Consider the following 23,897-nt stretch of genomic DNA (forward strand, 5'->3'; position numbering starts at 1 on the left):
AAAATAAAGAAAAGCTACAGTGTGTTTCCTTCTGTTCCTAAGGCCAAATTAAGGAAGGTTCCCAGTGTTGTTGTTGGTTTGTTTTTTTTTTTTTTTTAATTATAGTCCTTGGGTCTTCCAAATAAGCTCTGAAAGTAAAATTAAGCTAGCAAAAAGTAAAAAGAATTTAAGTTAACTAAAAAAAATAAATAAAATTAAAAAAAAAACAAAAACAAAAAACAAATCTGGGGTTGGAGAGATGGCTCAGCAGTTAAGAGGTCTTACTGCTCTCCCAGGAACCAGAGACCACTTCTGAACCCCACACAGCTCACAAGTAACTAGAATTCCAGTTCTAGATTTGACACTCTTCTAGCCTCTGTGGGTACCCACATCCACAAATCATAAGCCCCCACAGACATATAAACAAAGAAGTCTTTTTTTTTTTTTTTTTTTTTTTGGATTTTTTTTTTCAAGACAGGGTTTCTCTATATAGCCCTGGCTGTCCTGGAACTCACTCTGTAGACCAGGCTGGCCTCGAACTCAGAAATCCGCCTGCCTCTGCCTCCCAGAGTGCTGGGATTACAGGCGTGTGCCACCACCTCCCGGCCAAAGAAGTCTTCAAAAGAGAAAAATGAATCTATTGTTGATACCATTTTGAAGTTCTAAGTTAAATGTATCTATTCTCAAGGACACGGGTGTCACAGACAGGAACACTGTTCACACAGACACAACTAATCTGCAAGAGCAGATCACTGGGGGGAGAAGGGGGACTCAATAGACACGATGATGAAACCCATCTCTTGGTGTGTGTGCAGTGAAAACAGGCTACCACTTGTAAGTAGAGATTATGATTTCTCTGCTGGTGGAAAGAAAAATCATTAGGAAAAGGGGTAAGAAAAGATTCTGGTTACACTAGAACCATTTAACTTAACTCTGCATGCTGATTTTATGATAATTAATTGAGCTAAATGCTAATCATCTATACTCTTGTTCATACACTTACAAATGTCTTTTCCTATGTGTGGTGGCCCATGTGTTTAATCATAGCACTAAGGAGGCAGAAGCAGGTGGATGTCTGAGTTCACAGTCAGCCTGATATACAGTACAGAGTAAATTCCAAGACAACCAGGACTGCACAGGAAAGCTTGTCTTGAAACTGCCACTGAAGCATCCCCACTTAAAAGTTTTTTCCACTGGGGGTTGGAGAAATGGCTCAATGGTTAAGAGCACTGACTGCTCTTCAAGAGGTCCTGAGTTTAATTCCCAGCAACCACATGGTGGCTCACAACCATCTGTTATGGGATATGATGCCCTCTTCTGGTATGTCTGAAGAAAGCAACACTGTACTTACATATATAAATAAATCTTTAAAAATAAAAAAAGCCTTTCCACTAAGAAAAGAAAACAATACAGTATACACTGAATCCACAAGGCAAAGCACCACACCTGCCTGGCTATGTCTAGACTCTTGGTTTTCCTTCTGTCCCCAGCTGTTGTACTGCAAAACTGTGGCATGCAAAACTGTCCAAGACATGGTCCCCTTAGAGCAAATATCCTTCTTCACGGTGGTTTAGTTACCGTGCAACACTAAAATCCATCATTGTTTTTAATTATAGTAAATAGGAAAATAGCAAGGCTTTCAATTTTCAATTTTTACAGATTAATTTTTGTGATATGTAAAAATATGTATATGAAATTCTTTATTTTTGCCAAATAAAAATCAAGATTGAAGTCTGAACTATTTATGATTTTGCTATAAACAATTAACATACTAATTTCATATACTAAAAGATGTAAAGAATAATTAACTTTAGTAATACTCATACCCAGAAAGAATCAATTTAGAATCTACAAATAAGTTTTTCACTCTCAAATCTTAAGTGAATTGCTTAATGTTAGCATTTACATACCACATTTGAGAAGAGTACCACTAACCAAAGGCCTCCCAGAGCTGACAAAGCACTCCTATTGTTAGTTTATTTGTCTGCATTGCCTCCAGATGCAAAGAAAGGCCAGGATAGGTTCCGAGTGAGATCACCATGGGCAGGTAGGAGGACCCCAGTAACCTCTGCTCCCTGATGACAAGGCACATTCTAAGAAAGATGGCTGGGGTTTCCCCAAACAATCCCAGCTCTGCTTGTCATAGCAGGACGACAGCCCGGAAGCGTGCTGAGCCAGGCCCTGACAGAGGCAGCCACAGCACCACGTCTACCATAAGGCAGGACTAGGATGAGAGAGAGCTGGAGAGGCATTGTGAGAAGACACTGAGAGGGGAAACACATGTAGAGATTTAAAAGTAATGAATTCAGAGGTTACCAAGACAGGAACAATCAGCAAATGAAAATAGCGTGTAGTAAATGTGTAATGTGGGGGAGAGAGAATGCAGGGTTTAGGGAGGGCCTGAAAACACTCCTGGGGTTGCGTCCTCTGCTGACAGCACTGAATGAGCAAGCAGGTTCATGAGCAGACACAGCCAGGCCAGAGAGGAGACTGTTTCTTATCTGAGGATCACAAGAGCAGAAAGCCATCACCAGGCGGACACTGACACCCACTCTCACTCCATCTGTCAGAAAGTCGTTGCTGCACAGCACCCCAGGTTTCCTGAGAAGAATGGGAGCCCTGGTACAGAAAAAAAAATCCAAAAAAAACCAATCCCCCCCCTAAAAAAAAGAAAGAAAAAGAAAAAGATTAACCTTCCATGCACAAGCGAACACACGGGCATAAGAAGCAGCAAGCCGACACTCTTGTTACCAATGTGGACTTATTTGTCAGACTTTCTATAAGGTAAAAACAAAGAAAATATTACCAATTCTCTTTTTCCCATCCATATCCAAGACCCTGAAACAGACTTACCCACCTTTATTAATAAGAAACACAGTCTTGTACAACAGGGCTTCTCAAGGCACAAATGATACTATCAAGTCACCATAATTAGCACTTAAAAATGTACCCAAATTTTTATTAATAGTTTTATATCAAAAGACAGTCTTATTATTAATAGCATAATTTTAAACTTTTCATTAATCTCATCTACTGAAAAATGTCCATGCACTTAAATCAGAAGTGTGCTTTAAAAGATTACATTGCTGGGACAGACAATCAATAAAGCTTAAAGACGCCACACTCAAGGAACCTGGGGTGGGGCCGGGTGAGCAGGAAGAAGGAAGGCTAAGGTGAAAACGGCAGCTTCCTCACAGCTAATGACACACAAATTATCGCAGAAAGCTCCCGAAGTATTTGCATTCACCCGACTTTCCAGGACCTCTCAGACCTGCGGAGGTTCCGATCCTACTCACAGGACAGTACTCTGTGGACCCACACCAGTGCTCCGACTCTAGTGTGGGCTCTCAGCCGTGATCCTTCTTCTGTCCTTCCTGTTCCACAGAACCCACACCTCAAGGAAAGGGCGACTTAATGAAGCCGCGAGTGGCCAGCACCCCAGCAGTGGGGCAAAACATGGGCCCATAGCAGCTCTATGCTTTTAATGTATAAAATTATTAAGTGAGCTTAAAAATGATGAATGAACCTGGTGAGGGTTTTTCTGGCTAACCTACAGATTACAGTGATTCATAACTGGTAAAGCCATGCCTTCCTACACTGGATATATCTGACCACACAATAAAACAGGCTCCCAGAGGTCTGAAAATGTCCCTGGCCAAGGGACCGACAACCTCATAAAGACAAATTGTCATATACTACAAGTAGAATTTATTATTCACTCTACCCTGACAGATCAAGACCGCCGTCCATTATGCCCTCTATCCCATCTCCAGAGGCGGAAGCTACCACACTGGGCTCAGACGCATGGTTACCAGCCCCTTGACACCTTCTGAAACTCACATCTTTCATCTGAAAACCTTGTGCTTTCAGTCTGTTTCTTTCAACACCCTGAGCCTACAGGAAGCTGGGTATCTCCTGAAAACCCTCAGGACAGTTCCCTCTCAAGTAATGATGTGCATTCTCTCCTACCAGCAGAATTCACATGACTGCCTGCAAAGCATCATTCCTCAAACATCACAATCCCTTGAAGCATCTCACCAGACCACCGTCCCCTTCACACCGCCTTCTCTGTCCCTGGCAGACAGCAGCGCTCCTGCATGTTTATAACATCAGCACCCACTTCACTGTCCAGCACTCCACACAACCATCCTCGGCTAAAACATTTCAATATACCCTCAAGAAAGTCACGCAAAAATGTGGCCCTAATCCCCGCCTGCTGCATTTCCTCCATCCATGTCAACATGCCATGGCCACAGGCTGCCTGTACACACGCCTTGCTAACTAACTCACACCATGGCCACAGGCCACCTATACACATGCCTTGCTAACTCACACCATGGCCACAGGCTGCCTGTACACACGCCTTAGTAACTAACTCACACCATGGCCACAGGCTGCCTATACACACGCCTTGCTAACTAACTCACACCATGGCCACAGGCTGCCTATACACATGCCTTGCTAACTAACTCACACCATGGCCACAGGCTGCCTATACACACGCCTTGCTAACTAACTCACACCATGGCCACAGGCTGCCTATACACATGTCTTGCTGACTAACTCACACCATGGCCACAGGCCGCCTATACACATGCCTTGCTAACTAACTCACACCATGGCCACAGGCCGCCTATACACACACCTTGCTGACTAACTCACACCATGGCCACAGGCCGCCTGTACACACTCCTTGCTAACAGCTGCACTTGAATGCCGTTTTGAATCCATGTCTTCCTCTCTCTGATGACCACCAGCGGTCAGGCCAGTCCTCTGGTCCTTGACTGATAACTTTGGGGCTCCAGACATCCCGCTCACGTGTTCCTTTCCAAGCCTTCACTTGACCTTGACTCAATGACCACTTCATTTACACCATGCCCTACAGCAAGTGCACACAACCAAAGAACAAGTTGGCCGCAGTTCTGCTTGCTCTGATTTAACTGTGTAGTGTATTTCTAGTGGGCCCCTGCTCTGGGCCACTGTCTCCCGTGTGTCTGCCTTTCAACTTCCAAAGTAATCCTCAACCTCCAGGCTCAGAGGTACTTACCCGTCTTAACTGAAAACTTGAATTCAAAGAGAATTTAAAACCCACACGGCGCTCTGCCCTTACTCCCACCATAAAGGAGACAGGCTATCCCTCCCTCCTTTCCTTGGGAGCATCACTTCTTTATCAGTAATTATCAGGCCTACAGAAGGCAACTGTTTCATAAATACATTCAGCTAACCTGACTGTCTGCCTACTCTGTCAGATGGTCAGTTTTCTGTGACAAATACCCAAGACAAACAGTTTAAATAAGAAAAGACTCCTAGGGCTCAGAGTCAAGGTCCACAGAGGAGGGCACAGCAGGAGGGTGCCTGTGGCAGCAGCTTCCTCCACCTCCAATGGGTCCCCAGGGGATGGTGCCATCCATGGTCAGGCCAGGCCTGCCACACTTGGTTAATCCCTTCTGAAGCTGCCTTCACAACACATGCAGGTGTCTCCTGACCAAACTGTCAGGATCAGGCAGGCGTGGCACTGTGACACCATTTCCCCATCAGTCTACCCAGTGACCTTCCAGAACACCACTCCAACGAAAGGATCCAAGACAACCGAGCCAACTTTCACCTCGCCTCATCCAGCACACAATTTTAATCCTTATGTTACTCAATATCTCACGTAATCTCTACCCAGCTGTGCAGTGGGGTCTACATTAGACGTTATTATCTGTCAGAAACTTCTGCCACTGTTGAAGTTTAAATGTCAGAAACTTCAACCAGAATTCCAGTGTATCAGATACAGCTGAAGATGCATCAGAGAACTAAATTGAAGTCTGAATCTGAGGAAATAACCCAGCATACAGAAGAGACAGAAGTATGAATTCCGATAACGATTAGGAAACATGAAAAGGGCTGGAGAGACGGCTTGATGCTTAAAAGCCCTGGCCGCTCTTTCAGAGGACTTGGGTTTGGTTCCCAGCCCCACAAGGCAGCTCACTCTCTGAAACTCTGATTCCAGGGAGTCCAATACTCTCCCCTGATCTCTGTAGGTATCAGGAACACATGTAGTATGCAGACATACAAGCAAAATACTCACACATACAAAATAAGAATCTATAAATCTTGAAAATCACAAATAGAATTTGCTATATGGTCATCTGATATGGAGTGCAGGAAAATACTGAAAAGAAGGCACAAGATTAAAACCTCAGGCCACAAAAGTTAACAGAAGGCAGATTTGGGGACATTTCCCCGTCTAAGGTCACAGAACAAGGAAGCTTAAGTACAATTATCTGGGCTTTAAGAAATATATTACATCACTCTAAAAGTAGAAAGAAAGGCAGCCAATCGTGGTGGTTCACGCCTCTCGTTCTGACAGAAGGCTGAGGCAGGGAAGAGCATCTTAGCCACAGTGTGTTCCAGGCCAGCCAAGGGCTATACCAGTGAGGCTGGGAGACAGACAGACAGACAGACCCATACACACCTCCAGTAGATTCCAACTACATGTATCACATTACTTCAAATGGGAAGTGTGAGTCTTGCTCATGTCAGGAATAAGCCAAGCCACACAACCAACATTTTGCTGCACCATTAATCTTATACAAAGACTCTCATGTAGTTGATAGAGCCAGGCAAGGTAGCATGTGCCCTTAATTCCAGAACTCAGGAGGCAGAGGCAGGTGAATGTCTGTGAGTTCCAGATCAGCCAGGGCTACACAGTGGGATACTATTTCAGAAAACAAAAACAAAAGCAAAAGAAACTAATAAGAGTTAATTAAATTTACATGTAATTATCCTTTGGGGGGAAAAGAGAGCCAAAGCAAAATTTCCAAAGCACATGAACTTCTAAGACCCTAAGAGCCCAGAGGTCATTGTTGCACGTATGGTTCTGGCTCTCTGTTCACTGTGGACAGCCCTCAGAGCCCTGAGAGCGAGTGAATTACAACGATGCTGTACCTCGCTGTCTGGACAGTGAAAAGGTCTGAGTAATCCATTGCTTTGTTTCTTCCTTTACTTGTACTGGGAGCCTCCTCATCCACTCGCAGCAGGCTCTAAGAGGATGCTCACACACCAGCCACCCTGCTAAGAGAGGGACTTAGCACACCCACGCCAGCCGGCCTGTCTTTATACCTATCTAAGCTGGGACTGTGGAAGGGGGGAATGGTGTGCACGCCCCTCACAACTCTTGAACGCCGGCTCCCTTTCTTTTTTGGCCTCTCTGTAGATGGCTGCCACGCTTGGGCTCCCCTGTGGTCCGCGATGGCTTAGCAAGCACCAGGATCCACAGCTGCACTCAGTCAGCCAGGGAGGGAAGAGCACACAACCCTCTAGAAATATAGCCTACCCATCCCACTGCTACACTAGTACAGGCTGCACTTGCTTCCAAGAGAGACCGGCTTGTGCTTGCTAAGCTTGGCGCTCAGGTCTTCAGCTACAGCATGGGAGTGCGCAGCTAGCCACTGTCACACACGCATCCTTTACTTGAGATGACATCTGGGTTCTTTCCCTCCATCAGTGCAGGAATTACTGCCCACAATGACAACCTGTAGCAACAAACTGAGAACTGGCTGAACTACTAGGAACACAGCTGCCTTTAAATGTCTTTAATTAACCTTGCTGATATTTGTAGAGGTGGCAATGACAAGTTTCAGTGTGGTCTATGTAGTTGAAGACAAGAGGTCCAGTCCCAAGTAGCAGCCACTACTCAGCTGCTTCAGAAAAGCCACTCTTTAGCCCCTGTAGTGCCAGGAGCGTGATCAGGAATGTCCCCAGGAATGATGCGGGCACACAGTCCAGCCTTCTCACATACCTGCTGAAGGGCTTTTAGCCATGATTTTACAGTTTCACCATGATTGTGTCAGTTTCCAAGACACATTGTCAGCAGTATTATACCCAGGTCCTAGACCCATATCTTCAGCAGGATATACCCAGGTACTCGGCACACATCTTCAGCAGTATTATACCCAGGTCCTAGGCACACATCACCAGCAGTATTATACCCAGGTCCTAGACCCATATCTTCAGCAGGATATACCCAGGTACTCGGCACACATCTTCAGCAGTTATTATACCCAGGTCCTAGGCACACATCTTCAGCAGTTATTATACCCAGGTACTCGGCACACATCTTCAGCAGTATTATACCCAGGTCCTAGGCACACATCTTCAGCAGTATTATACCCAGGTCCTAGGCACACATCTTCAGCAGTATTATACCCAGGTCCTAGGCACACATCTTCAGCAGTATTATACCCAGGTCCTCGGCACACATCATCAGCAGTATTATACCCAGGTCCTCGGCACACATCTTCAGCAGTATTATACCCAGGTCCTCAGCACACATCTTCAGCAGTCTTATACCCAGGTCCTCAGCACACATCTTCAGTAGTATTATACCCAGGTCCTCGGCACACATCTTCAGCAGTATTATACCCAGGTCCTCGGCACACATCTTCAGCAGTATTATACCCAGGTTCTAGGCACACATCTTCAGCAGTATTATACCCAGGTCCTCAGCAGTCTGTGAAATTTTCTCCTGGTTAATGCCATTCTTATGGCCAGCATCTGCTGTGTGACGGCAGCAAGGGTCTCCTCTTTTTCTTTCTAACTTGGACTTTGTATCCGAGTATTTTCTTTTCTCTAAGACCTCTCTGGAATACAGAGCAGACCAGGAAGCACCTGTCAGTTTCCCTAACCAGGCCAGAGTTGCTGCTGTAGTGGGGTTTCCAGTTCTTTGGCTTTTAAACCTAAGGGGCACCTTAGGCTGTGCCAGCAGTAGCAGCACCACCAGCTGTGGCTGCAGGTCGCCTCTCCTTTGTGTCAGGCTTCTTACACCTTTTTATCCACCATCTTGCTGGATGGCCCCAGCTTCCAGCCTACAAGCAGTCGGAGAGGTTTCCTCTATACCATTTCTGGTGAGTATGAATGGCTCCAGTCTCCAACAATTTATGACACGAAAGGGGCCATTAATTTCTCTTGCAAATCTTTGCAAGATGGAATGGTTAGGGTGCCGTTATTACTGCTATTACAAAGTATTCAACAGACCACAAAACAGAAAAATCAAAACAGCTCCAAGACAACATATCAGAAAATACCTTCACCACTGTCTCCTTCCTTCAAACAACAAACCAACCTATGTGGCTATCAACAAAGGACTAGGTGTCGTATATGCAAAACTGAATTTTCTTTTCAGTCATCAAGAATAAAATTGGTTCAGGAGTTCAAGGCCAGGCTTGTCTACAAGAGATCTTGCCTCAAAAGAAAGGGTGGTGGTGGTGAGAAGTGGGGAGAGGAGAGAGCGGACATGACCAGAGTACACAAGCTCACGACTGGGTTTCTATAACCCAGTACCATTTACAATGAAGTCCATCAGTAGAAATTGTTAAATTAGTAAGAATTTAAAGCCTACTTTGCCAAATCATGAAACATAAACCCTACCTCATTTCAATTTAAAAATTAGTATGTTCCTTATTAACAATGTACAGATTTTAACTTGTACTAATAAAACAAAAAGCACCTCGTATTTTAGCTGAACATTATGGCCAGCCCTGGAATCCCCTCAGGGACATGCTGTAATCTTTGGTACAAAACCAAGGCAGATTCTGGATGGTGATTCCCAATTACACATAAAAAATAAGTAAATAATTTAATAACATCTACCAAGACATCGGAACTACTAGAACTGCAAGCTTACTTTGATAAGGACCTACTTGTTCCTGAACTATTCCAAACAGTAACCTGAAATTAACTTCACTTTATAAATAAATAAATTTAATTCTGAAAATAACAGGTTATTCTTTGGCTTGTTAAATAAAACATACCAGAGAATTCCAAATGAAAATTAAAGAGCACCACCATCATTATCCAGCCCTCTCTTGTGACATGTGAGATGTTTCAGTTGAAAGTCTGTCAGTTTTGTGGTGATGCATGTTTCTCAGTGACACACGCTTCCTCTCAATGAGCCCACCCAGAAGAAGCCAACACTGGGGTAAAGGGGCCGTCACATAAAGTAAGCTCCAGCTACTGAGCACCATATTCTGCACAATTCACTTAGCAACTTTCTTATAACAGCATCGGGGAAATAAAAGTTGTTTTTTTGTTTGTTTTAGTATTTTTATTACTTATTTTTATACATTCCATATTTTATACCCTACCCCTCCAACCCCTGTCCACATCCCATACTTCTTGTCTCCACATGGACTGTACCTACCCCCGACGACGCCTGACCTCTAAACTCCCTGGGGCCTCCAGTCTCTTGAGAGTTAGGTGCATCATCTCTGGATGAACACAGATCTGGCAGTCCTCTACTGTATGTGTGTTGGGGGCCTCATATCAGCTGGTGTTTGGTGCCTGGTTGGTAGTCCAGAGTTTAAGAGATCCTGGGGGTCCAGATTAATTGAGACTGCTGGTCCTCCTACAGGGTCTCCTCAGCTTCATCAGCCTTCCCTAATTCAACAGCAGGGGTCAGCTGCTTCTGTCCATTGGCTGGGTACAAATATCTGCATGTGACTCTTTTAGCTGTTTGTTATCACCTCTTTTCTGGTTTGTTTGTTTGTTTGTTTTGTTCTGTTTTTGCTGTTTTTCGAGACAGGGTTTCTCTGTATAGCCCTGGCTGTCCTGGAACTCACTCTGTAGACCAGGCTGGCCTCGAACTCTGAAATCTGCCTGCCTCTGTCTCCCAAGTGTAGAACCAAAGGCGAGCGCCACCACCGCCCAGCCTTCTTTTTTTTTTATTTTATTTTTATTTGTTTGTTTGTTTGTTTATTTATGAGACATGGTCTTGCTATATAGCTTTGGGTGTGCTGGAACTAGCTGCAGGCTGGCTTGAACTCACAGAAATACACCTTCCTCTGCCTCCCAAATGCTGAGATTATTGTACCACATCCAGCAAAGTATTTTTAAATGCTCTATTTTTACATATTACTAAGCGTTATTTATTATAGTGGTCATTCATTGTAAAGCTATAGGGTAACTGTCTCTTTCTCAGGCACTTATTCACCTGATCTTAGTTGTCCACAGAGGAATGTATATTATTATTCCCCATTATCAGGAGGAATATATTCTAATGCCCCTAGAAAAATGCTTTGAAGCAAGAAATCCTACCAAACCTGCATTACTAAGTTTTTTTACACACACACACTTTCTATTTTACCCAAAAAATTTCAACATACTATAGCCATAATTTTTGCAATCAGCAGTATGAAGCAAAATTGGAATACATTTCATTTGTATAGGCGAATGAATACACGTGCATGTTTCCAGAGCCCAAAGAAGGATGTTGTATCACTCTCCCTTGAGACTGGATCTCTTATTGAACCTGGAGCTAGACTGAATGCTAGAAAGCCCAGCAACACACACACACACACACACACACACACACACACACACACACACCAGCGGAGGCGCTCCCAGCCCTTCCCCAGGTGATGCCCAGGACTCCACTGGCAAAGCCATTCCAGCACACCAAATCTTGGACTTTTGAATCTCCACAAATTTGAGCCAAAATAAACTTCTTTTTCCTTGTAAAGCAGTCGGCCCCAGATTTCATTGCAGTAACATAAAATTGACAAATATACCTGGCTATGGATGGATTTTTGTGTTACCTCCAAAAGCATATGTTAAAGTTCTCTTAAAGGGACAGTTTCAGAAAGTGGATCTTTGGCTAGTAATGTGTTTATAAGAGGCCAGCAGGGCAGACCCCCCACAGTAAGACAGTGACTTCTTAAGAAGGGGCACAAAGCCTTCTGGTTCCCATGAGAGGACAGCAAGCCAGGAAGAGGACCCACATCAAGAAACAAGCCTGCTGGGGGCTGGAGAGATGGCTCAGGGGTTAAGAGCACTGACTGCTCTTCCTGAGGTCCTGAGTTCAAATCCCAGCAACCACATGGTGGCTCATCACCATCTATACGGCTATAGTGTACCAATATACACAAAATAAATAAATAAATCTTTAAAAAAAAAAAAAAAGAAACAAGCCTGCTGGCATCTTGATGTTAGACTTGTAGGCTCTAAAACCATGTGAAACATACAGCACTTGTTAAGGCTGCCAAGACTCCTGTGTCTTATTACAGCACCTCAAGCCCGGACAGACTCTAAAATCACACATTAGGCCCTACACATAACAAATAGGGGACGTGAAGGTCACTGACCATTGTTTATATGTTTAACGGCATAGGGGGATGTGCTTAGAGATTAAGAGTCATCAATTGCTTTACTGGTTATCACCAAGACCACTGATATCATGGGTAAATGAATATTTTAAGTATTTATTATAACTCGAATTAAGTCAGCATCAAATGTTTTGTATTAAACTCTTAGACTAATTTTATAAATAGTCAACAGCACTGGGAGGACAATCACCCAGCCAAGTGCTTTCCTTATAAGCACAAGAGCCCGAGTTCCATCCACAACACCCACAGAAAGGCTAGCATGGTACTTTGCCCTTATAGTCCCAGCACCCGGGATCCCAGGATACACTAGCCAGCTAGTCTAGCCTAAGTTGTTCCTGAGGATGACACCCAAGGATTTCCTCTGACCTCCACTCACACTTAAAAGAAGCAAACATAAAAGTCCTCAGATGAGTTGAAATGGTACCGTGGCAACTGTTGTTGTCAAGGTAAGTTCATTTAGGAAGGAACAAATTTCTTGTGGAAATATCTATTTAATAATCAAATTTTCCTTTCTGTCACTGACAAAATTTTGCACCACATAAAACAAAAAGCCAGCTGGACACAAAGCAAGAATGTGGCAGGCATATTCATTAATCAGTCTTTTAAAACTTTTTTTAACATGATTTAAAGTTTAAGCAGACCAGAAATATAGACACTCTGAGTCTTAACACTGTCATAACATAAATGTCCCTAGGGTTATCTGATCAATGGTCGTTTCTAATTAAACTTCCATTCCAATTCTATTTTATACCATTCTAGTTGTTTTTACCACGAAGCATCAGGACTGACAGCAAAAGTATAATCTGCTCGAGGACAGATGTCATATGGTCTTAGATGAGATTTTATACACTGCATCTCTTCTATTCCCCACAAACCCAGGACACAAGGTCTCCTTTTTATCAGTATTAGAAATCAGTCAATGAGATTTAGCAGCCAGAGACTGGAGATGAAGAAACAGCTCAGCAGTCAGCAGCAGCTGCTGCTCTTCTAGAGAACCAGTATTTGGTCCCAGCACCCACGTCTGGAGGCTCACAACACCTATTAACTCTAGCTCTGGGGAATTCAACACTCCCTCTTGCTTCTGCATGCACTCACAAAAAGACACACAAACACACAGGCAGATACACACCTCCACATGCTTGTTTGAGTCATACACGTGCACACACACACAAAACTAAAAATAAATCTAAAAAAAAGTTGATAAACAAGGCCTCATCCCTGAGAAAATACATCAGAATGAGTTCAGCTAAGCCCACTAATGCTACTTCTAAACAATGCACCTTCTCAGGAATTACTAGGACTGGCTCAGTCCCTGCAACAGGGACAAAGGACCCTGAGGATGGATTTAGGAGCTGCACCACATCAGGGATCCTGAAACCAGAGGAGGAGCATCCTAAACGTACAGTGCTAGCACCAGACCTCACTCTGTATCCACGGATTAGGAATGCCAAGATCTAACTACAGTGCTGACAGGCAGACAGATGAAGAGATTTTTTAAAGTATGTTAGGTGACTCTAGAACTCTGTAATTAGCCTAAAAGATAAATCAGCTGCAAATTTAACATAATACATTAACTTTAAAAATGAAAGCATTCATTCCAAAACAGTGATACATCAATTGAGTCTCTGTCTATACTGACAACATAATAATTTCTATGAGATTATGACTATAGGTTTATCCGCATGTTTTCTAACAAAATAAAGTACTAAATTAATTTACAATTAATTCTAACCAGTTTTTGAAATCACACTCCTGGATGCATCTGAAAAAGCTTTTTTAAAAACAAACTCTATGTGAGTTGTCATTACTTCCAATAACAGAGACAAACAACAGCTCTAGTTGCATCTTTGCAGTTCGAGCAATTCCTACAGTGTTTTTCCCCTCTGAGCCAACACCGCCCTGGAACCTGAGGAATGGGCGAGTGGTTGGCTACTCTAGAAGAAGACAAGCGAGCACTACACTATAGGACGACGTCAGAAGCGAGACACGAGGGAAAACAATCACAAGAAAAACCTAACTGTGAGTCAGGGCAGTGGCTCACACCGGTCACAACAGAGGCTGGGGCAGACGGAACGCTGTGAGCTCACGGTGGACGACACAGTGAGTGCCGGCACGCTGGGCTACCAAGATCCTCATCAATACAAAACAAAGCCCAAGTCCAACACTCAAATGAAGCACACTTCATACAGGGGACTTTCATTTCTTCACTTGTGACGTATTGACAGTGATCCCCTCCCCACTCACTACAACTACACTGTGGTCACACGAGATGCTCTGAAGGAGTGAGGCTGTGCAGCAGGTAACCTACCTTCAAGTGCCTTAAGGAGGAAGTGCGACAGGGACTACAATGGCAAACAAGAGTGGGGGATGGGAAGACGTGGGTTTGTACTGTTGTATGTACTCTTGGAAGGTTCTACATGGAAGGTTCTACATACATAATCTGATTTTCAGATAAGAAGTTTCTTCTTCAATGAGGAGAGAGATAAAATTTAAAACAGCAAATGTTGATCATTCCTAAAGACGAGTTATAGATAAATGGAAATTCATCCCACCACTCTCGACCTCTGAACATCCCTGAAATTGCACAACATAAAACACAAGAAAAGAACCCTCAAGTGGCTGGGTCAGGCAGCTGAGAGGAACCAGGCAAGCAAGCCTTTGGCTGTTGTGGCTGCGACTCTTGTGTCCCAGGCTGGGCTCACAGTCCTGGGAACCCTCTTTGCCTCTTGAACTCCGGAACTAAAGACAAGATGACCACCCTTCCCAAGTACAGATTGGCTTTTAGCATCTAATTTTATCCAAGCATTTACTGACAATCCACAGATGTTATGTGGAGAGCCAGGAGTGGCGGTGCTTGCCTGTTGTCCAGCACTCAGAGAGCAGAGACGGGAGAATTATGGGTTAGAGGTCAGCCTGGGAGTCAACCCGGAGAGCTGGTAAATCAAGCAGCTTTCGCACTCATGGCGTATGAACGTAAGCTACGGGGGAAGGATCCCAGCAGGAAGAACAGCAAAGGCTTCGGGGTCAAGCACTCAGGCACAGGCAAGCTCAGCTCCTCCCTCTCAGACTGGAAGCCAGTGTGCCAACAACCCACCCGTACCTGAGAAGTGGAAGCGTCTACAGTTGGGCAGCACGAGCCAGACTTAGTGGGTTATGAAAAGGACAGAAGGCAAAGACACCCAGTGTGCAGGGGCCAGGCTGGAGAAGAAAGGAGGGGCTGGAGAGGATCGGGTGACAATTACGGTTTCAGTGAGAAGACCTGGAAGAACCGGAGTGACTCAGGAGGCTCCGGGCCATGGTTCAGTAGTCACCAGCACCCAGGTCCAGTGTGAGGACTCACCTCTTACCTGCTAGTGTTAACAAAACCACTAGGTAAAAATAAGTATAGCTCCCAAATAAGAGAGACACAGAAACCTGGTGTTTTTATTCCCCAGCTGAATCGTACCAGGCAGGCTCCGAGCTATCGTAGCCCGCCCCACAGCCACAGGCCCAAGGCACCTGCCAGCTGAGTCCTGCACTGCTTGCTCTGCACCACCTGTGTCCTCAGGGCGACTTCCTCTTGGCCATAAGCACATGCCGCCCCCCTGCCTCATGGGGCTCCTCCTCTTACCTCCACTCCCCTTCTCCAGGTCCCTGAGACCCCCTACCTGAGGCCCCAGCCTTCTCTCTCTCTCTCTCTCTCTCTCTCTCTCTCTCTCTCCTTTACTGTCCAATCAGATTACTGGGGAGCATTCTTTACAGCACATTGGTCAATACAATGCTCACGCCCAGACTGCAACCTGATCTTGGGGCCCAGAACTCAGCCTCTGAACACACAGCGCACAATGCCACCCCATCACTATCCCACTATATTGTTTTTAAAACAATATACTCTGTTTTGAAGGAAGTAATTTATAAAAACACGCAATGCACACAATGGTACATAGGCAAATGCTTTTTACGCCCAGGAAAGGTCCAACCACAATAACTGTCTGTAAGCGGGGCTGGGAGACAATGCAGCGCAGGGGATGCCTGCTGTGTAGACTTGAAATAAATTATAAAATGCCTGGGTAACTAATAACAGCAAAGCCGCCTCAAATAACATCTAACTAAAATTTAAAAACTATACACAAATTTAAGACAATGACAAAAAACAGTCTGCCACGTATGAGCACTGTTTTGAAGCAAGGAACTAATGAACTTGTCTTTAATTACATTAGAATATTGGGAAATATTCAGGTGCCAAGTACTCATACCAGGCAGATTATAATGAAAGAAGAAAAGAAAAGAAAAGAAGAGAAGAGAAGAGAAGAGAAGAGAAGAGAAGACCAGACCAGACCAGACCAAGAGACCAGCCATATCTTCGTGTGAGACTGGAAGCCACGCTGCCTTCAGAAGCCTTACCTGAGACAATGCTGTGGGGGCGGGGTCTGGCTTACTGGTCAGTTGCTTATCACAGAGGAAGCCTGAGACTTTCTAGCAAGAAGCCGGCAAGCCTTGTGGCAAAGCAAACTGTTGCACTAAGCTGCGCACTCTCACCCAGTTACACACCACAGCAATATTCCAGTGGGGACACTCCTTTGGGACCCAGCACTTTGTAATTGTGACTGCTGATTCAGTCAGCGTAGTAAGAGTCCCGACGGACGCAGGCAGGAGCCTGCCCCGATGCCATGTTAAATGAGACCCCCATTCTCAGCTGGGCTAGTTCTCAGAGCCCACCCATTCTCAGAAGGGAGCCCAAAGGCACCAGGTGCTGGCCGCACCTCCAGCTCTGAACTCCAGCACAAGTGCCTACTGGGAGGGAGCAAAGGCCTTTTCTTCAGCAACTCCATCCCCGCTGCTGCAGTTAGTTACAAACTCTTCCAAATCTCCCAATCTGTCACTGGACAAAGCTCTGAGATTAAGCAATGAAACTCCAACCAACGGAGCCTCTGAACAGAGGCACCAAGGGAAAAGCATCCAACGGTCAGTTTCACTTTCTCTTCATAACCAGACCTTGTATGATATCCATAATTACATATAAAGATTCGTCTTGAAAAATTGTGTTCTATTGCTAAATAATCTATACATTATTTGCATACATTTAACATGAATCAGCACAGAGAATGGAAGGATTGATATTTTAATTACTTTGTGCATTTACATTTAGCCAGCTGCACAGACCCACAAGAATGGCCAATGGCAGCAGCCACGTGAAGAGAACTGCTTGTGGGTAATTAGAGGAGATTCCCACAGGTAGAGGATGTGAAGTCTGGAAGGACTTACTTGCTACTCCTGACGCCAGTCCATACAGCAGGCCTCCCCCATCCGACTGCTGAGGGAAGACATGGGTTCCGGGCGGAGGTGGCTTTTCTTGTCTGATAAAGTTATACAATAAGGTTTTCACAAGTTTGCTGGTGTAGGGAAGACTACATAGAAAGGGTAAAAAGAAGAAAATCAAACTCCTGTTCATAAACTCACCTAGTTCTGCGTAACAGCACAGAATACCTGTCACCAGTACTACCTCAGGGAAAGTGGCAGTATCTCACAGCCTGACTCAAGCATTGACCCTACGTGTCGCCTCCGACCACACCAGAAGGCACGAATCAAACCATTAAAGTGTAAGCATCTGTTACCTTGTTTGTAAATTACATAAAATTGTAAATAATTATAAATTTAGTGGCTGATGCAGTCCAGCTAGCAACTGAAGGAAGGCTGTCATGTCGAAATGAGCAGAGGAACTCGTGAACTCAGTGACAATAAGACTCATGTTCTAAGCACAAAATCCCAGTTATTCGAGTGTCAGTGACAAGGTAATTTCTGTACTTTCTGATCCACTTGTAGACTTTTGTATGTATTATTGATGATCACAGCTTCTACGATAACCACAAGAACCAGTAAAAGAATATTCTGCTTAAGTATTTGACATTATAATGATACTATAAAAACCAAAGACAAAGTAAGACTACTAACATCCTCATCTATGAAAAATACAACCTTTATATAGCTAGCACTGTGAGAAATACAGTTCTAGTCAAAACTCTAGCAGGCCAACTGTCCCCTGCAGGCCAGGTGACTCTGCCACTGTTAGTCAGGGTCTAGAGAGGAGCCCCCAAAGCCCAGGCCTCCCCTTCTTGTCAGTGACTTCCACAGGCTCCAGAATGGTTTGTCTCCTCTGCAATTCACACTGGAGTTCAATTCTCATTATGAGGCAGGAAGATGGTGGAAATTAAAACTCACTATGGTGTTTGGCAGTGGAGCCTGTCCGTTAGGTCAGAAGGTAAGTCTGGAGCTCATACGATCAATCCCAGTAGCTTTTCGATAAGAGAGAGTCACAGACTGGCTTGCCTCTTGCTGCACAAGGCCCAGTGATATCTTAGGAGTCTTCCAGTAAGAAGAAGGTCACCAGATGCAGTCTCAACCTTGGACATTGAGGTATTTTTCCTGTGTGACTTACCCAAAGGGCTCTACAGGAGCCTGTGAACATACTGTAGTGTAACCATGGCAACAGGGCAAGCACAGTGAAGAGAGTGCTATAGACAACACCCTTCACTCATAACAATCGACACGTATTCTACCCACAGTCATGTCCTCAGAACTTACAGATAACTTTAACAAAACTTATTCTAAAGACTTGGTTGATTTAAAGCTTTTTGAAAATTATGTCAACAGAAGGTAGGGTGTTGTGTTTGCTTGAAGTATTTTTATCCACAGTCCCATAAGTGTCTGCTACAGAGGAAACCCAACGTGTGGTTAGCATACAGTAAATAAGTAGATGCTCATTAAATTAGAACAGTGAAGGGCCCACTGGCATAGTCTCAACAAAAGGTAAGCAGACTCAGACCACAGAAGTCAGTCCTTCGAATTCACAAGGACCGCATTCTCAGATTCTGCTTCTAGGATTTCAACCAATCACAAACTGGAAAAACTCAGAAAAAAAAAATCTTATCTATACTGAACTTTACTCCTTTTCGTTATTTTCCAAATAGTTCAGTATATCAGTTATTTACCAAGCATTCACATTGTGTTAGGAACTATATGTCATCCAGACAGGACTTAAAGCATACAGGAGGATGTGCCTGGTTACATACAGGATGTTTTAGGGACTTGCAGATTTTGGTATCCTAGCCAGTTCCCTACTAATACCAAGGGACAACTAGATTTCAAGGAGCTGGCAAAAGGAAGACTCAGGAACAATTAGAATACCGAGAGGACTTGACAGAGGAGGAGGGGGGGAAGGAAGAGAAGACAGCAGGCTCTTGCACAAAGCAACCATTACATGCGCCAATGAACTCTGGGGGTTTGCGGGGTGAGGTGAGGCAGAGCACAGAGGAACTGGAACCAGAATGTGGTCTCGTCTTGTGTTGGCTATGAAGTAACAATAGAACAGGAAGAGATGTCGGGTTGGTAAAGTGACAACAGCCATGAGAAGATGCTGCTAGACATGACAGATTAGACATCACAGTGGCGCTCCTGGCGAGGGGCAACATTCAGACATAACGTACCATGGGCCTTGCATCAGGTACTTGTGACTGATGCTCTGTCGCAGAACCTCCTTGTGGAAGAGCTGGCAGGAAAGGAAGACAACCATTGCTGAGATGGCCTCCACTGATATCTCATATGTAATATCCCTGTGGGGAAACACAGTCGTCATCAGTCTGGAGGATTAAACACTGCTCTTTCCACATAAACTATACATTTAAGCAGTCAAATCTACATATTCAAATATTTCAGGTTATTTTTTTAAAAAATGCTTAAGTTAAAAATTAAGTCAAGCCAATATATCAACCCCCCTTTCTGGTCATTAGCTCCTACATTTGGACCTGGCATCCCAGTTTTCCTGCTTTGCCATTCCCATGTCTATCAGTCTACTGGTGTATGTAGGAGAGCAGCAGCGCTCTGCTCTCCAGATCCGCTCTAACCCCTGCGCCTGGCCCTGAACACTAACAACAGCAACCGATAAACAGCAGGAAAGGCGAAGGGAAGGCCATGATCTCTGAATCAGAATGCTGTGCGCATTTCATCTAATGTATGATCCCTCAGGCCAACTGTGCATGTTCAGCAGGATGTCAACAGCAATCATGTGACCCAAGGGCTGTGAGGTAGAGACAAGAGAATCCCTGCATCCTGGCAAGCCATCTACCCAAGTTAATAAGCACTGAGCTTGGTGACAATTACTCCAGTCTCAAAGGAGTAAGGTAAAGGGTGATAAAAAGATGTCAACGTCCTCTCACTTCACGGATGTGCATCACACACACAGGTACACATCCACGCATGCAACGCACACACACAGGCACATACACAGGCACACACACACACACATACACCCACATGCATACACACAGGTGCACATCCATGCATGCAACATACACACAGACACACACACACATACACACACAGGCATAGGCACACACAAAAATAAGACAATATATTTCTTCATTGCTGTTACAGGGACCCTGAGTTTGCTTCTCCAGACTTCCACTGAGCGGCTTCCAATTGCCTGTAGCCCCAGCCCCTTGGGACCCAATGTTCTTTTCTGGCCTATGGCACTGTGCACATGGACACAACCCCATACACCCACAAACAGTCACAATTTTTGGAGAGTTAAAAATAATTTTAAAAGAACTACAACAGTAAACATACACACAAAAGAAATTGCCAGGCAATAAACAGGTCAAACAATCATCTGAACGCGCAGTTCTCAGAAGGAATAAAAAACCTGATAAAAATTTTTTAAGTGCTGAATATCTCTAACAAGCCAGCAAACACACGCAAATTAAAACTACTATGAGATTCCCTCTCGCCCCACACAATGGCCAACATCAAGAAAACTAAAGACAGAAAACCCCACTGCGGGTATCAACTATGCAACTGCTATGGGACTCAGTATGGCAAGTTTAAATTTAACCAGATATGTTAAGGAGCTATCACTGGTAGAAATGTATTTTAGAAACACAGCATACTCTGCCTGGCCACCTCAGCCAGTCTGTCCCAAAAGTGAGAGGAAGGGGACATGCCAATGACACAGGTCAGTGAGGGAGCACCTGCCCGTACGCAAGACGCTGTAGGTCCAACCCTTAACACCACATACTCACACATACATACATACACACACACATACACTGTGGGTATAGCTTGGTGATACAGTACTTGTATTATAAGGAAATGACAGTGCCTTAATTACCACTGTAAATTATATTCTGTTTATTTTCCTTCCTTCCTTTCTTCCTTTTCGAGAGTTTTCTGTGTAGCTCTGGCTGTCCTGGAACTCACTCTGCAAACCAGGCTGGCCTTGAACTCAGCCTGCCTCCCCCCTTCCCTTCCCTGACGGTGCAGGAGCACTTCCCTGATGGTGGAGGAGCACCTCCCTGATGGTGGAGGAGCACTTCCCTGACGGTGCAGGAGCACTTCCCTGATGGTGGAGGAGCACTTCCCTGATGGTGGAGGAGCACTTCCCTGACGGTGCAGGAGCACTTCCCTGATGGTGGAGGAGCACTTCCCTGACGGAGGGCCTGCTTTGAGTGCTGTAAGGCCGTGGGAGGACAAGGCCCAGGCTTGGACAACCGCAAGACTACACTGCAAGCTGCTGAGGATCGTTAGACAATAGGCTCAGAGCCACTGGCCTGTGCTGTCTCCTCTGCTGTTATGTCAGGACCACGAATCCTCTGCAGTGGTCTTTCCTCACCCCCTTCTGTAGAACAGGCTACCCTAGTAGCAGCAGGGATGACACAGGGCAGGGGCATCTCTATGGACAGCAGCAGAAACCTCACACTGGAAATCTAGACTGAAGCCTGGCACCAGATTTGACAGCTAAACAACCTCAGGTGAGTGGAATCCCAACAGGCCTGGCACTAGCAGTCAGTACTGCCCAAGGCAGTAGTCCCTACTAACCCCCAGGCCTCCAGGGCCAAAGCATCCACTAGCATCTCAACAGCGAAAGGCTGGTGGTCCCAGGAGCACCCTAACAGCTGGCACCTTGTTACCCATAAGCCAGCACTGTACCCTCAAACAACCCACCTGCTGCCCGCACCCACATCCCTAGTCCTGGCTTGCCAGCACACAAAGCACAGGCTCCTGCCAGCTACTGAAGAAGCTGCAGACCTGTGGCAGCTGCTCTAAGGGTGAAGACACAGGGTGACCCCAGGCCTGATCTGCTTGCAAACGCCTGCTGATGTCCCTGTCGTGAGGCAGAGGCGCCTGTGCCTGAGCTGCCCATGCATAGCCCATGCCCAGTCCCTGAACAGCCTTTAATGGGCCCCAGGTCCCCACGGAATGCCATCCCAACAGAAGACAAACCGTCAACAGATGCTGCAGTGGACAGACAACTCCAGTGCAGTCAGGGCGAGCAGGGAGGTGTGCAGAGACAGGAGAGCAGAGGAGTGAAGAGAACCTGAGGGCCCTTCTCACCACAGAATTCCAGGACGCTGTCAAGTATCAGGGCACAGGGCCTCGGGTCAGAGCATACTGCCAGAAGCCAAGGCCCTGAGCCGGAGGCCAGCCCAGGGCAGGATTGCATCTATAAGGAGGGTCTTGGTCTACAAGACTGGCTCGGGGCTGTAACACTAGAGGGCGCTACTTGCCCCTGCTTCCGTCAGCCTGTTACTGCCGCCTGCTGCTGTCAGACAGGGAAGGGAAGGGAGCGAGGGGGCTGGCGACTAGACCAGCGTCGGAGGAGCTTGCGGTCCACTACCCCAGCTGGGTAGGGCAGAAGAACTTGTACACAGTGCAGCACTCATGAGGGGAAGGCAGGAGTTCTACTCCAAATGTGATGCCAGCGTGGTCTAACAGACAGTTCCAGGTTGGACAGGGCTATAGCAAGACACTCTTCTTTTAAAAAGCAAGAAAGAGAAACAAACAAACAAACAAACAAACAAGCAAGCAACAAGCAAGCAAAGTGTAAAAAAGCAAACAAACAAAAAACAAAAACAAACAAAAAAACCTTATTTCCAAGCACATGTACTGGTACAGAGCAAAAGAAAAACTTAATACCTACAGTGAAATCTATAGCCCTTGAATTCTCTATGAAACCCAAACCAGCTTCCAGTTCATAATCCTGCCTCGGCCTCCTCCCACACCTCACTGTGCAGGGATTACAGGCTTGCCAGCACTCCCAGCTGGAAAATATCTGCACAGGGATTGTGACGACTTGTGGCGGCTCAGCTCCAGGACCCAGGACTTCCTTCTAACAGAGCACCCTAACTTCCTAGGGCACCCCTGCCCTTGCCCCATCATCTCCAGGTGGACAGGACTCCTGGGAAACCTAAGCATGTGGCCAACTCAGGGCTGTGCATCTGCTGCTCCCCGCTTACAAGGTTCTCCCATCAGATGGAGAGCAGCAGAGCACCTCTGAGTCTGGAAACTTAGGTTTCCATTTAAACAGCCACTGTGTAAGAAACATGCCCTCTGCCGGGCGGTGGTGGCACACGCCTTTCATCCCAGTGCTTGGGAGGCAGAGGCAGGCAGGCTGATTTCTGAGTTCAAGGCCAGCCTGGTCTACAGAGTGAGTTCCAGAACAGCCAGGGCTATACAGAGAAACCCTGTCTCGAAAAACCAAAAAAGAAAAAAAAAAAAAGAAAGAAAGAAAGAAAGAAAGAAAGAAAGAAAGAAAGAAAGAAAGAAAGAAAGAAAGAAAGAAAGAAAGAAAGAAAGAAAGAGAGGGAGAGAGAGAAAGAAAGAAAGACAGACAGAAAGAAAGAAAGAAAGAAAGAAAGAAAGAAAGAAAGAAAGAAAGAAAGAAAGAAAGAAAGAAAGAAAGAAAGAAAGAAGAAACACGCCCTCACACTCTGGGTTCCTACACCCCTGCATTACTCTTGC

The 23,897-nt window shown here is 45.3% G+C and overlaps 1 protein-coding gene across 3 annotated transcripts in view; it reads right to left on the reverse strand.

Moving 5' to 3' along the window:
- The window catches only part of Dym (dymeclin), a 262,686-nt gene that overhangs the window by 183,429 nt on the left and 55,360 nt on the right, over positions 1–23,897 (reverse strand). For all 3 annotated transcript variants that reach the window (XM_052155709.1, XM_052155710.1, XM_052155711.1), the window contains 2 exons: positions 19,589–19,714; positions 17,370–17,512 (listed from right to left, as the gene is read on the reverse strand). In XM_052155709.1, coding sequence (XP_052011669.1) covers positions 17,370–17,512; positions 19,589–19,714 — 269 coding nt within the window. The remainder of the gene's footprint in view (positions 1–17,369; positions 17,513–19,588; positions 19,715–23,897) is intronic.

The sequence above is a fragment of the Apodemus sylvaticus genome, chromosome 13 (genome assembly GCF_947179515.1).
Source record: "Apodemus sylvaticus chromosome 13, mApoSyl1.1, whole genome shotgun sequence".
Classification (NCBI taxonomy): domain Eukaryota; kingdom Metazoa; phylum Chordata; class Mammalia; order Rodentia; family Muridae; genus Apodemus; species Apodemus sylvaticus.